This window comes from Rhinolophus hipposideros (genome assembly GCF_964194185.1).
Source record: "Rhinolophus hipposideros genome assembly, chromosome: 25".
NCBI classification, from domain to species: domain Eukaryota; kingdom Metazoa; phylum Chordata; class Mammalia; order Chiroptera; family Rhinolophidae; genus Rhinolophus; species Rhinolophus hipposideros.
Genome location: NC_138071.1, coordinates 29,839,898 through 29,856,110, shown reverse-complemented (window position 1 = coordinate 29,856,110; position 16,213 = coordinate 29,839,898). Strand labels below are relative to the sequence as shown.

The 16,213-nt window shown below is 40.1% G+C and overlaps 1 protein-coding gene across 2 annotated transcripts in view; it reads right to left on the bottom strand.

Annotated features, from left to right (window-relative positions):
- Positions 1 to 16,213, bottom strand: part of UBE3C (ubiquitin protein ligase E3C) — an 82,036-nt gene that overhangs the window by 36,996 nt on the left and 28,827 nt on the right. For both annotated transcript variants that reach the window (XM_081038134.1, XM_081038135.1), the window contains exons 11-14: positions 12,371 to 12,457; positions 8,786 to 8,943; positions 8,406 to 8,638; positions 341 to 445 (exon numbers count right to left, since the gene is read on the bottom strand). In XM_081038134.1, coding sequence (XP_080894260.1) covers positions 341 to 445; positions 8,406 to 8,638; positions 8,786 to 8,943; positions 12,371 to 12,457 — 583 coding nt within the window. The remainder of the gene's footprint in view (positions 1 to 340; positions 446 to 8,405; positions 8,639 to 8,785; positions 8,944 to 12,370; positions 12,458 to 16,213) is intronic.

The window sequence follows — 16,213 nt, the reverse complement described above, 5'->3', positions numbered from 1 at the left end:
AATCAAGGGAAAACACTTCTTTTATGTACTAAATATATATTGTTAATTAATACTAATAAAAGCAAAATCTTTTCTAGCCATAAAAAAGAACCATCAGGCTTCAACATAATTGTAGTTAAAAAGCAAAATAAAATTATTAAACCCAGGATGTACATTTTCGTCAATGGTGTTGCTATATATTCTGTGACCTAAGAGTTAATATTTAAAGGTTTAACTCCTTAACCCTTGACTGTTAATATTTAGTTATGTAATAAGTAATATATTAAACAATTTTAAAAGATTTATTCTAGCTAACAAAAATCTGTTAATGAAAACTACTGAAAAGCTCTTTCAGTAACACCTTATCTGCTTTGATGTCTTCTTGCTCTGATAGCCAGTGATTTGGAGGGCAAAACTTTCTCCTGGTATCTCTGGACTTCAACATCTTCACTAGGTTGGTGATAACCTGCAGAAGAAGAAAAGGGCCAGGTCACATCAACGAGCTCAGGAAGAGCCCCAGGTAGAGGGCAAAGGCCATGGTGTGTTTTGTCACCTAAACGCCCGAGGGCACAGGAGCTTTGGGGACCAAGGCCTGGCCCAGGTCACCACACCAGTTTACAGAAAAGGGTCTCATTCTATGGTCGCAAGAATGAGTTTCAAGTACAAAGCAGTTAGTTACTGCCAACAAAGAGAGAAAAGTTAACAGAAATATGCGCAAAGCTTGATGTTTTAAAACTATAAGGGAGACAGTAATGAAGTTCTGAAACACAAATTTGGAATGTACTAACTCATTGGAGCTATAATGAAAGACGTTTCCTAAGTAGAGCGATTTTATAAAACTTTTTCCCGAAATGGCCAAACACCATTTCTGTTTTTTTCTGAAAAACACTGTATTAAGGGCGCTGGGGGGGAAAGGAACTATCCTAGACACATCTCTCCCACCTTCCAACAAGAGAAATGGTTTCAATATTTCCCTTCTGGCAGCCTCTGGAGTCAGGTCTACTCCCCACTGCACCTCCACACAGACTTCAGTGCAATTTCCTGCCTGACCTCCCCTGGGTCCGGCCCACCCACACTTCCAGTCAGCTTAGGCCTACATGGTTTTGCCAACAAGCAGTAGTGTGGCTGAGGTGTGCACAGAGGTGTGGCTGTGCAGCAAGCTGCTGCAAACAGAACCCAACGAACTACTGGAACCTGGAGGGACGTGAGGACTGATGTGGGATCAGTGAATGTCAGTTCTGTAACTGATGATTGAAGAGATCGAACGGCACTATTTAAAAAGAACTGAAGTTTCATATTAAATAGAAATGTATTGTCATAAACAAAGATAAACCAACATAAAATTGTAAATCCAAAGTTTTAAATCGTTACAAGCAGGATCTGATCAGACAACCATTATGTAGTTAAAGTAAAACTGCGATGGTGTTTCTGAGAAAGTAAGCCAGGCTTGTGTGCAGCTTCCATTTAGTTAAGTAAAATACAATTTGGATACAATATAACTTGGATAGGAATAATAAAATTAAGTGATGTGATTAATTTCCAAATACATCCACTGGGCAAGCAAGATTGCAAAATCTCGATTGTTAATAGAGATTTCCCTTGAAAACCCTACACTGTAGCATCTATACACTACAGAAATACAAACAACGTGCAAATCCTGGCCTCTGGGAATACCAGAAGTTCTGTGTGTCCAACACAAGTGGGAGAGAAAGGCCCTGTAATGCAGACACCGCCTGGATGACACGCCCACGGACAGAAAAGCAGACCTTGAGTCGTTCGGTCGTGCACACAAAGCTGCCTAAGAACCTCTCAGGATCTACAATACAGCTTTTTAACATGTACCGTGTTTCCCGGAAAATAAGGCCTAGCATGAGTTTTCAGAATGACATCCCCTGAACATAAGCCCCAATGCATTTTTTGCAGCAAAAATTAATATAAGACCCGGTCTTATTTTCGGGGAAACATGGTAGATATTTCTTACCAGTTCAGCGGTGGCATTTTAAAGCCTGTCACAATACCATGGTGACAGGCTTTGTGAACGAGCAGGGATGAGCTCAGGTAAGTACTCGGGGTGGCGTCTTAACCCTGGACTCTGCTGTGACTGCAGGGCTGAGTCTCCGCAGAAACAGTGTTTTATGACCTCTGCTTTCCAGGGCAGCCCCAGGAGACGGAGGAGCGCCTGGTGTGGGTTCTGCCTGGCTAACTGCTGGTCACGACAGTGTGGCCATGGGCCCAGTGACTTAATCCTTGGTTGTCTCTCAGATGTGCTCTCCAAAGGAAGACTGAACCCCAGGGAGCTCTGGGTCTCGGGTAAGCGTAGCTCCATCCACACAGAGCAGCACGTGCCCTCTGTGCAGTGAAGATGGCAGCACAGCTGCTCTGTATGAAGAACATAATAATGTCTTACCTTCCATTTTCATAACCAATCACACTGGTATTTTAGGAGTTCAGAGCTAACAGGCATTGTGCTGCAATTTACCCATAATACCCCACAACTTAACAAAAGACATGGTTTCCAACAAATACTCGTACTTGTGTGTATTTATTTAGCTGCACCCACTTATGACTTAAGGCTTCCATGTATCAGCCCCTTGAATCTTGACCTGCTCATGAATTTATCATCCCCACTGTGCAGTTGAGGAAACTTAGCTTTACTGAGGATAAGCAACTTGCTCAAGGGCACGCAGGGGCAGGATGAGGGCAGCCTAACTCAGAAAACAGAACTGGATCTGCCTCCTGGCATTCATCTCCATGCAATCTCTGTTTATGGGAACACTTTACATAGGTCATAAACATCATTAAACTGTCTATGAAGCAATGAGTACCATAATTTACATTACTTATAAAATGTCTTAGATCACTGTTCCTCTTTCAAAAAAAAAAAAAGAAAGAAAGAAAGAAAAGAGAGGTAAGCGGAGAATGGGGGGGAGAGAAGAAAGAAGAAGATACAAAAGTGCTTTGGAAGGGATGTCAAGCTAGCAGTCACTGTGGAAAAGCGAATCTTAACAAACTGCAGTTGAAGGTAAACCAAACTTGAACATGAGCCTGCACAGAATCCCAGAGAAAATACAGGACACCTACTTAAATCTGAATTTCAGAGAAACATCAAACAATTTTTCAGTATAGGTATGTCCCAAATATGGCTTTGTTCAAAGTGTAAGCATGTCCCAAATATTGCACTGGACATATTGATATTTAAAAAAGCATCTGTTAATCTGAAATTCAAATTTAACTAGGTGATACATTTTTATTTGCTAAATCTGGCAACACTAGCTCTGGATCCAGTCCAAAACACTTTTTTATAAATGTCAACTCCTATATCTTAAATTCAACTGAGAACATTACCTTCTTCATTTTACACATTTTTTCTTCTAAGTTTTAAAGTAAAATACACATTTTAAGAAACCATGAAAATTTAACTGAGTCCATTCTGAGATGTCAAAACACCTTTAAAACACATTCCTTTTCTCTACATTCAATTTCAGTATTATGAACTCAACCGCTGTACAAGTACCAAAAAAGCAAAGTTTATGGAGGTAACCATTAAAAAAAATGACATAAATCGACTAAAGATTGTTAAAGGTAAGAAAAACTAGAGTAACAGTTTTAAGCTGAATCAATTGATAGCCAGTAATGAGACCAAAAGATAGTTCTCTCTCAGTTAATTTTATCAAATTTTCTGGCACAGATAGGGCCACTAAAAAGACTCTCCCGAAACTGAAGGCTTATAGAATTCTACACTTAAACAGAGCCTAAGTCATAAATGCCCTCACAGGCTGCCACCACCACCACCCATTTTACCGTGACACCAGTCGGTAACTTTTTCACTGATTCCCAGGAGACTACTACGCAGTTAGACTTAAGAACCAGTGTGTTATGAAGTAAAATAAAACAGCAAACGAGCAAACACTGGAATAACAAGCTGTGCCTAGCTCAATATACAATTTTAGCAGATTTCAATAGTTATACATATATACTACAACAGGATTATACTAATTTGTCATTTTTCCCCATCTCATATTCTTCTATGTTACAGCTAAACTTCAGAGTAAATACCTACTCAAAAACCAATGAAGTTATTTAAGTAAATACTCAGAAATGCATACAATTGTCATACATGCTCTATCATTTACTATTTGAATTAAAAAACAAGTGACACCTGTAAACAGGTTTCCTTAACCCCAATATTAAAAAGGTAAGTAGAGGGGCCGGCCCAGTGGCTCAGGCGGTTGGAACTCCGTTCTCCTAACTCCAAAGGCTGCCAGTTTGATTCCCACATGGGCCAGTGGGCTCTCAACCACAAGGTTGCCAGTTCAATTCCTCGAGCCCCGCAAGGGATGGTGGGCAGCGCCCCCCTGCAACTAGGATTGAACATGGCACCTTGAGCTGAGCTGCCACTGAGCTCCCAGATGGCTCAGTTGGTTGGAGCGAGTCCTCTCAACCACAAGGTTGCCTGTTCAACTCCCGCAAGGGATGGTGGTCTGTGCCCCCAGCAACTAGCAACGGCAACTGGACCTGGAGCTGAGCTGCACCCTCCACAACTAAGACTGAAAGGACAACAGCTTGAAGCTGAACGGCACCCTCCACAACTAACACTGAAAGGACAACAACTTGACTTGGAAAAGAATCCTGGAAGTACACGGTGTTCCCCAATAAAGTCCTGTTCCCCTTCCCCAATAAAATCTTTTTACAAAAAGCAAAACAAGATAAGTAGATAACTGCTCAGGAACATACAGACTCCTCATATGGAGCACACTTAATAACTGTCCAAGCTCAAGGTCATGAATGACCAGGCACTGTTCACAGATCACTGTACGTCTGCGATCACTGGCTGTGAGGACCACAAGGCAATCCTGACCAATCACCTGAGGGAGACATGGTTAAGCATTTCATACACTCTGTCATGCAATAAGTGTGCATATACACGTATGTATTACTTAAGGCTGCTGATGTTCAAGTATGACATTTGTGAATGAAGATCACTGATATTTACATTATTGCAACCAAAAAAGTACATAATCCATATTTTGAAAGGCACCTGGTAGACTAAATTACATTATAATATAAGAATCTCTTTTTAATCTTAAATCTGATACGTAAAATCTGGTAAGTTAAATCAAACACCTAAGGAAATTCTTTAGATAGTTCAATGCAAAACACAGGACACGGCATATAATTTATGGGTCTTTAAATGTGGCCAATGTGCAATGTGGTAAATATCCATCAAATAAGGACTTTCTAGGATTTTGATACCATGATGAAGAATATGTGAAAATGAAATACAAGAAAAACCGGTAAAGCACCAGTTCCAAGATTATCATCTCACAGGCGACCTGAGTGAGTGTCCCCATCAATCAAGCGTCTCGGGGGACCGGCAGTCGCCTTTCTCCGTCCTGTGTGCTCCAATGCACCCACCTCTCAACTCTGTTCTCTCTCAGTGTCATTAGTGGAAGGCTGTCCTTTTCACTGTACAGTGACACTGGAAGTCTGGCCTCACTTATGATTCCCCCAGCAGAGGGTGGAGTCAGTGTTCCGGGATGAAGCAAGTGGGTGATGGAATATGTGACAGTAATGCCACCCTAACCCCTAACCTAGAAAAGTCATGATGTGTCTGACATGGATTACTGCTGCCAAAGGCTCACCACGTTTTACACAGCCCTCAGCGACCACTTGTTAAAAAGGTTTATTTTTAAAGACAAGTGCTCACCAGCATGTTTCCATCTTACTTTACAGTCAAAACCAAAACAAATAAAACCCTAAGACAGAAAAGCACGCGGCCTGTGGCTTGAGCCTCGTGGTCACCACTGACAGGTGATGGGGCACGTGTGGCAGGGTTAGTCAGCGCTCCGCCCGATTTGACTGCGAACTTCTGAACGGCTTTGAAACCAGAAAACCCCACCCGAGAGCCTACACAATGACGTGGCTCTGGACTGAAAGCGTGCGGGAGGGCGCAGAGCCCCTCATCAATCGGGGCCGCCCAGGGCTTCATTCGGAAGCGCCTGTCTCCTCCCGGGGCTGAAGCAATCACAGTTGTAAATTACACTCCACGGGAGTTTATAAACTTGATAAATGCAGCAACTGTTTTAGCAGTGTCGATGCAGGCCTTAGAAACTGACCTGCACTCTCACAGTGACAAAGAAAGATGACTCTATCCACTTAAAACTCAATGTCCTGTGATCAGCCGGCAGAGCCTCTCACAGAAATTAGTTCGAGGACCAGCACAGGACTGAAAAATGAAAATGGTCGGTGCCTGAAGGAGTCGGGTCTCATCATTTGCAATTGTGTCACAATCAACAGAAGGCAAAAAAAATCACTGGCAAAACGCTTTTACCTTCTTTGGTGGGTTCTGCTTTGAATTCCTCAACTCAACTTGGCACCAGGACATAAAAAATACTAACATTTTATTTTAGTGCTTTCCAGAGGGGAGTACAGACGAGCAGTTGAGATCAAATGATGGCTCTGTCACCTACTGGTCATGCGACCTCACCTGTGAGATGCGCTTAATGCCAGTGTCTTCCTCACAAGCTGCTGCACTAAATGAGTGAATAATGGAAAGCTTGTAGAATGCTATCTGGCACATAGCAACAACTGAGGGGTAAATTCTTACATCACATAAAGATAATCTTTTCTATATTAAAAAAAAGCTAATAGCAGCTGAAACCTTTTCTATTCCGATTATGCCTTAATTTTTTTTTCTTATTTTCAGGGCTTAGCTCATTAACAGGTAGTAAAAAAAAATTTTTTTCTCTCCAAAGAACAGGAATGCTGTTCAAAATACTCTTCAAACAATTCTGTTCTAAACTCAGAAGGTCTTACCTAAAACAATTGATACCAAAAAAGGTGAAGTTTCACCCTAATTCTTAAAATCCTTAATAAAGTGGTACTAAGTCATTTCAGGCATAAGAAAAAATTCACCACAAAATTTCCACTTAACGCTTAAGCAAAATAAAACAGGGCCAGGTGTAAAATACATGGCATTATTAAATCCAGAGATTTCCAGGTCCTAAAGATAAGCCTGTCGTGTGAAGATTATTAAATTCTCAACAGGTGCTATAAAATGATGAAATTATCTGACACTGTACACAATGCCTGATATCCTACATAATGGAAAGCTTTATTAACAAAGATCCCAGAGTTTAATTAAAAGCCTAAGGAAAAACACATATGGTACCATAATACACATATCCAGGAAAAGCTTACATAAGAATTATAGGTTTTAAATGGGTAAGACAGCTTATTTTTAACTTAGAAAAGTTGCAAAATGGTCAATCTTTAAATAAGGATATATTAAGGGCTCAACATGTGACCTTCCATATTTACTTAGGAATACAGAGATCGGTAATTAAAATAAATTGTGCAAACATATATTACATTAATCTGCACAAATTATAAATTCAGGGATGCATTAGTACTGTGTTCGGTGCAATCCCAACATTATCAGTTACTCTCACTGCCACTAATGCCCGTGCTCATCAGTGAAATGTGTTGTAAAATCAGGCAGAACGGGCTGGATAGAGACTGTGCAGTGCTCGTCGGATGAATAAGCAGTCCTTAATTAGCCCATCAGGTTAAGTGCAAGCATTAATGGGCCTTTCCTAAAGTCTAGCTTGACATCTCTCTCCAAACATGGCCAAGAAGAAAGTTCCATTAGCAATATTAATACAAGCTTAGTTGATCATTTTCATTCAATTAACTTCTTTCAATTAAATAGATAGCTTGACAAAAGCAGTGATAAAAGACCTGAAGGGACAGCTGATGACTCGAACTGCACATTACTGTGCGAGAGGTCGCCGGTACTAAACGGACTGTAAATCTAGCATTCAATTTGGAAAATGCATTTCTTCTGCTCTCACTCCTTTAATGAGCGATTTTAGCTGACTAGATGTGTTTGCTGCAGAAATTTCATGGGAAGTCAAGCACCCTTTTTCTTTTCTTTTTTTCTGCCCCAACAGTCATATTCTCAGTGGCGGTGGTTTCCTGCCAACAGTCCAGCCACACTAACTCCTACATTCTCCTTCTGCATGGTTAAAAATGAAGATATTTTAAAATAATTTATATCCAACTTGCATTAAATTGATGACTTTAGTCCACCTTTGTTAATCAATTTCTTAAAAGACTAAAAAAAATAAAATCTGTATAGGCTATCTTTTAGTGAAAAATGAAAACATTTAAAAAAATTTTTTATTTATACTATATATACCTTGTCACTAAAAGTACTTAGGGCAATTTATAAAAGATGCAATGTAATGATATAAAAATAAGGTTTTAAAAGAAGGCAAATGTAAAATGAAAACGACTTAATTTTTACAAGTTGTGTAAATTAAAAATGACACCTGAAACGAACCTGTATTTGTTTTCTGAAATGAGTCAAGTCAAAACACAGTTGTACATTATTTGACCTCAGTAAACAAAAATAAACTCTGTACCTTAAAGAGCTGAATCCATCGTTTTTGTTCCATCTGTATACACTGCTGCATTTCAGAACTAGTCGTGACTCCAATACTTTGAAACGCTGTAACGTATTCTTCTCGGACTTCCGGTTTTGTTTCTGGATAAGCCAGCTTGATGATCCCTAAGCACGCGTCTCGAAGGCAGCGAGACAGCACTATCAGCTCTTCTAAAGTGAACGGCATCATTGATGATTGTCTCTGGCCTACAACTGAAAACCACAATCCAATCTTCTGTCATAATTTTTTATTAATTTCTCAACACACAGAAAGACTTAAAAGGCTTAAAAATTGTTCTATCACCTATGAAAACGATAGGCCATGGGGCCAGTAACAAACTGATTACTCAAAATTCTTACCTTCTATTGGGTCACCGAAGAATTCATTATCATGTATGGAAATTAGTGAATGACTAAACAAGGAGCTAAAGAGGTAAAAGAGTGGGATGATACGACCAGAATCTTCAAACGACATGGGAGAACCCCTTGAAATCACCTGAAGCAGTGGTACCATAGACCTTGAATTGGGGAAAGGGAGAGAAGAAACAATAATTTTCAGATTAGTTTTAGTTTGGGAACAAATTAAGACATGACCTAAGACAAATATAATCAGGGAACATGATATTTACATTAGCAATCTACTTAAAGAGAAGGTAAAGTCATCCTAACACTATGTTAATAAGTAACAAATTAAAAAACAGGACACCATCTCTCCCACTCTTGACTAATGAATGTTCTCAGTGAAAAAAATTATGAACACTACTATTAAAGAAGCACACTTCACTTTTAGGTCGAAAACCACCCTTTCCCCCTCCATTTAACATAGTTAACAAAGGCAGATCGTTCTGGTCTTATGAAAACTTACTAAGTTCTCATGAAAACTTACATTTAGGAACACTGAAATCAGCTGAGTTCTGATCCCGGGTTAGAACCTTCAGGAATAGTCTCCCCTTTTGTATACAGGGCCTTGTTCCTCTTACCCAAGTTTGCCTGCCAGCTCCATTCCTGTTCCTGCTTCTTGCTTTACAAGAAGGTCGTTCCTGCTTTACAAGGGGTCGCCCAACCCCCAGAGCAGCTCTAAAGTGACACAGTCTTGGGGGCGCTCAGTAGGCTCCTTCACCTACCAAGAGCTGGGACCTATTAGATTTACTTCTCTCACCTGGAATCTGTTCCCTTTCTCTCTTGGTTCGACGTGATTCCTTATCTCACCGAACATTTAGCTAACAGGTTCACCTGTAAGCTCTCTCTAAACTGTAAAGCCCACCGTCCCCTACAGCATGTCAAATCACTCCTGCGTTAGATGTGGTGGGCAAGATCATTCTCTTATCTTCCTTTGTGTATGTTTATACGTTGCACATCTATTTCCACAAAACCACAGCTCTATATTAGATGACATATGACCGGGAGTCAGGCCCCACAAATGATAACTGCTGCCCAGTACTGCGAAAATTCTAGGGGGGAGAGCACAGCAGGCGATGAGGAGGTAAGGCCTGGCAGTGAGCTTGGATGAACCCCTGAAGCCTCAGGGTGTTCATGGGATGCAGTTCAGGGGAAGCACTGCCATCAGCAGGCACCCCAACGAACTCTGCTCCCACTGAGAAGAAACATCCTCTGCCCACTGCCCCTCCCACCTGCACATGCCTTAATCCTTACTGCAGGCACTGAGCCCTGGGCACTGAGCACAGAGCACCAGTCACTAAGCACCGGTCACTGAGCCTTGAGCCCTGGACATGAACCCTGAGCACCAAGCACTGAGCACCAGCTGGATGAGTCAGAGAACAGAAGGGATTGGTCCCAAGTACAAAGGCACGAGGACATACAAAAAGGGACAAAGTACACTGTCCCATCTCACCGCCAAAGCCAGGATGACAGAAAAGGCTATGTATGTGGAGGATAGGAGGCATGGGGGTGGCTTAACTGCACAGCAGGGACCCCTGTCTACTTCCTGTCACTCCCCATGTGGAAAGTGGGCAACGTGTCATCAGAACTGTCCCTGCGAGTTAAAGCCAGTAAGGGGCTGTGCCAGCCGTGAGGTCACTGCACAATCTGGTGTTGGTAATGGGTGTCTAACAGAAGACAACAGAAACCAGCCGGCCATGTGTTCTTCCATCTTAGTCCCCGAGGAGCCTCAGACAGTCGCAGACCCCTGGGCTTCTGACACAAGCCCCGGACCCCAGCCTCAAGGGGTGGACAAGGAAATCTGCCCTTTGACTGGCTCCCTTGGTGACCCTCATGCTCACCGAAGCTTAGGCATGCCGTCCCGGCTGTGTAAGTCCTGCTGTAAAACTAGTTTCAAGTTAAACTCAATACCAGTTTCAGAAAACGTGGACACTTTATTCTAGCACAAATCTGAGGTATACATCAGGATTGATTAAGTTTCTTGAGGGACTTGACAAGTACAAAGAAACTCAAATTCTCACATTGACTTTTAAGAAATAATGATTTTAAACATTTGTAGAACTTTACCAACTTATTAAATCGTGTTACTAATTGAGTGTAATTCACAGCACCTCATTTTTCTTTTACACACCATGTCTCCATTTCCTCACCAAGAGACAAACACCATAAACCAACAGGCCATCGGGGGCACAGCTACGACAGCACGTGTTGCTAAGCTGACACACTAGAGGTCAATGACAATTTCCTGTCCCAATGATCCCCGGCATCTTTCAGCTTTAAACAAACCTGTCATTCAGGAAAGCCAAGGCTGACACTGTCAGAAGCAGCTGAAATGCACCAAAACCAAAACCAAACATACTAAAAACCTCATATTTTAATTTGAAAATGAAGAGATGTAAAAGAATATTCCTGGGTTTCTCTATTTCTGCTTCGCACTGTTGATACAAGATAAACCACTTACCCTTTCTGAGGTTGTTGTAGTGGTATCATTAAAAAGCCCCTTTACTCACTCAAGATGCATAAAATTAAAGGAAAAAAACATGAAAGGAACTCAAAGTGATGCTACTAAAACACAGACAGTCCCCTGTTACTGGAAGAACAGTCCGTGCAGCTGAGGAGGACACCAGAGTCCTTTCACAGCGGGGCTGACCACTAGTACAAGGCAATGAAACGTGATCATCTTTCTCTCCACATACCTCACGCTCAAGGTCCAGAAATTTCAACACAAGACTTTCCTGTACCACCTAGGGTGTCACAGAGCGAGTTAGATTGCAGATGAGGGCATAGTCAAATTCTGGATACCCCACCCTCCATCTTTCAACTTCTTGTCCACCCCCTCAAAAAGCCACAAAACAAAACAGAACAGAACAAAACACTCTTCCTTCCAAAGTTTTGCCCTAGAATGGGGCTGTAACCTCCAAACCAGCGAGCGTCACACTGTGAAGCTTAGTCCCCCAGGACCTGAGTGACACGCTTCATCCTTCACCTCACAGCACAGACGGATTTGCTCAGACTCGACAGGCGGGAAATTCAACACAGTCATGGGCTAAGCCAGTTTACCAGGAGATTAAATGCTCTACTTACTACATATTCAAATAAAATACGTGTATTAAAGATTCTAGCCTTCGAGTTACATCAAGACTCAGGTAAGAGAAATTAAATTATTTCTACATCAAGTTTTAAAACAAACTTCTACAATATGTGATATCTTTTGATGTGTTAAGTTTGCTTCAAATCTATGTTTTCACTACCTGAAGCACAGGAAAGTCATTTGGAGAAAAGAAATTTCAAGCCTCTGGTTTGCAAAAACTGACTAGAATTTCTAAAAGAAATTTACCCTCAGATAAAGCCATATTCTTAATAATACATATAAACAACTATGAAATTGGCATAATTTTCTTTTTGTCAAATTGAGACCATCTAGAATTTACATTCTAATATGAAATAAGCTAGATATAAGCAGTCCTTAAAACACTTTCTTACAGTCCTTTCATTAGGTGCCACTTCCCACGTTAAGTTCAGTCTATAAATCCGTGTAACACGTACCCTGTGATCATCCGTGTTGTCATGGAAGATATGAGGGACCAAAGATGCCTCAGAAACCTGGCATTAAAGGCTAAACTGTAGAGAAGCCTAAAAGAAACGGGGGAAATAAGAGTAAGTAAACACTCATTCAATGGCTTTCTTCAACAAAAGCTACACACGGAGCATAACAGACAATCTGGAATATATCTGCATCAACACCACAAAGAGCACGCTCCCTATGACAGCTGCCTGGTGAGTGTGATGGGAGGGCCCCGGCGCCCCAGCTACTGGCTGTGCCTGCTGCCCCTGAGCTGTGGGCCCCGTGCTGCCGCTACCTGGTCTACCCGGAGGGACTGGGTTGGCTGCTCCACAGCACAGGTGAGTTGTTCCCTTCTGAGCACATGTCGTAACACGGTAACATCCTGAAACATTACGTATCACTGATCTTATCACTACCAATATACAGTGTAAACTTTCTAAGTAACTGATTTTAAGTAACCATTCTTAAACACAAAAAATGTTCTTTTAATGTTAACATCTAAAATTTTTTAAGTCTAAAAATATATTTAAAGGTTAAAAACCCCTCTGTATAACATCAATGATTTGAAACTAAAGAACTTTGTGGATAACTTAATTAGCTCTATGCAGCACCCTATGTTTTTTAATAAAATGTACTTTATAGTCACAATGTTTGAAAAACAACTTGCATAAAACATTTTTAGAAGTGCAGGAGGCAAACAGTAAATTTCTACCTTATGAGACTAACTCACAGTAAAAAGGTTCAGGATGGTGGGAAACAGGGATTGCAGACAGGAATGTGACTCACATGTGATTTACTTTCGCACCATCTTAGAAGAACAAGGAAGGTGGAGTGTGACAACAGGTGGCTCTGGGAGCAGAATCAGGAATGGAAGGGGCACCAGAACGGCCCCAGTGAAAACCTGAAGATGAAAGGACTCCGTCCCGTCGGAGCACTTTTGTGGGGTGCTGAGGTGGAAGGGGGAGAGGTCTGGGAGAGCCAATGTGACCCCAAGGCTCCTGAGGACAGAGGGTTCTTCTCTCTCCTGATGGTGACCACAACCAGGGGTCCCCCCAGGCTCCTGCCAGCTCCCTTCATGAGCGGTGGCCATTAACAGTCGTGGGTGTGGTCTGTATTCACAGTTTACCGCAGCTTTAATAACCGTAGTTACTGCAAATATTGTACTGAGTATAATACAAAATACTTTAACAGACTAAATTTTGTAAGAAGTGTACTAATTTAAACAGTGGAAGAGAAATAAAGAAAGTTTAGATAAATAAGTCACTTTTCAATTAAAAAAAAAATCTGAAATTGAATCGATCATTTTCTTGGATTCAATCCAAAATATCAGATCCGTTCTTCAGGACTGGTATTTTCTAAGCATACGACTGATATGGAGGTTTAAAAAAAAAAAAAATCAATCTATTTCCGTGTGGTGCAGTTTGAGATGTCCAAATGGCATTAAAAGCACAATCACAAAAAATAACGAAAGTATGTGAAATTTACCTAGAATCAAGAAATCTTAGGCGAGAAAGAATCTATTAGATCATTTAGCCCAACCACTCTTCAGACGCCATGGAGGCCAAAAACAATCTGTTTTCATCAGCAAATGAAGGGGTTGGACTACATCAATTCTAAGGTCTTTCCCAGCTCAAATATATGACTCTACATCAAGTGTGTTACATTTGTCACAAGTACACTCTGTGACAAAGTGGTAACCACACTACACTAATTCATAGGAAAGCCAACTGGGTAAAGCTCAAAATTAGGGTGAGAAATTAAAAACAAAAATTTACTGGAATAATGAAAAACGGTAACAACATAGTAACTTACAGGAGATCAAGGAAATAAACCATGTTATCAAATATTGAGTTCCTGTCTTAATGTACAAATTTCCACCCAAACGTCAGTGTGGAAAACGAGCTGTATCAGAAAGGCCTAACACTAACTCCATCTCTAACACATTTAAACACTTACCATAAACCAAGTGTACAAATGAAGTGCTAACATTTTGCTTTTCCTGCCTTTATGAAGTATTATATGCTATCAAGGCTACCAAAACCACCACACAGAACAAAAGAATAAGAAAAAAGTTAAGCAAAACACAAACTTTCAACACCAAAGAATTCTAGAAGGTAGTACTTGCTTGCCTTATTTCTTTTGGGTCAAGAAATTGAGTCCTTTTAAAAAACATATTATCTAGTATGATTTCACTGATACCAAGATTACTTAAAATGTCTTAAATATAAATACTAAAATTTAGCACCTCAAAAATCAGAAAAAAATTACACATTTTCAATAGGTGTGTTTCTTTTTTTTTCCTTAACAACACGACAAGAGGGCAAAAGAAAATTAGCAACATTTCATCTCATCTTCCCCAAAATAATCAGAATTAACACCTAGGTATATGAACCATACAGGTACTCTGTTCATATGTAAACAAAAAGAGGTTCTCCCAATATATTCTCTTATAATACATTTTCTCACAAAAAAATTACAATTAACATGTTTATAATTAACAACTTTCCACATATATCTGAAACACCATTTAATGGCTACACATTTCCAAAGTTATATTTCAAGTTAACTTTGAAACAATTATATTTTCCAAATTAACCACTCAATAATAAAATAAAATATTAAATATTTTTGTTAAGTTACTGAAAGTTATTTAGTTTGGGGCTTTACTGCCAAATGGCAAAGAAGTGACATACTCTTTACATACGCTGGGATGGATTATAAATTACCCATTAAGCTTTCTTTAGCTGCGACAACCCTATGAGTTAATTAGCAAAGGCTGACACTTCCGACCCAGGTCATAAATTCAGGCCACTTGTCTGCAGGGACTATTCCAGTTATTAAAACACAATAGACGACACCAGCTCACACACAGGCAGTGAAGGTCACGACAGCAAACGGTTCTCAGGTACTTCCTCTGTATGTAAAGCTGTCACAGGTAAAAGAAATATGACAAGCCAGCCACCCAAAGACGCTCCCACACTTGGAGCACACAAGTACCAACATGACACTTTGTGTTTTCTGCTGGAAGTGTCACTTTATTGGCAAAAGGGATATTAAAAACACAGTATTAAAATGCGTTTCACCTCTAAGACAATGTGAGGTTAAAAGCAAATTCTAAATTTCCTTAATGAGAATAAAAATTTTAAGACATATTTCAGTTGGAGGCAACTTGCCAAAAAATTTTCTTCTCCGACAAACGAGGACCTAAGACTAGAAGATAAGCTCTGGATATACAGCTGTGTTTACATTTAACACCCCAGTGCTAAAATCCTAACCAGTTTAAACAGACAGTTCCCTTTACCTGATAAATGGCTTTCTTTAATTTTAAGATGAACAGACTCAACTTTCCCTTACACTAAGTTTAAATTAAATGGGGGAAAGCAGCACTCGATACCTTGGACACGTCCTCCTCTTCCCTTACAATTTCTTAACACTATTCTTAGAAGAGAACAGCTTTCTTTATGATTTTGATGTGTCTGCCAATAACTCCTGCCAATTAGTTTATCATCTACCCATGATTTCAAAATAGATTTACTAATAAAATTAAATCATTATGTGTTGAAATGTTAAAAAGCTCATGAATTTTATTTGACTTAACAGAATGCAAATTTTAACATGAATCAATAGCCAATTAAATCAATAGATTATACTGGAGCTATCACTGATAATAAAAGCAAACATGAAATCACGGGCGAAAAAGCAAATGTCTCTCACTATAGGTACGTCCTCAGTAGTTTTTCTAAATTACCATAAAAATCTGTTTACAAAACCATGAAGTTTATAATAATTCTACACTCTACAAAGAAAAATCCGTATTTGTATCC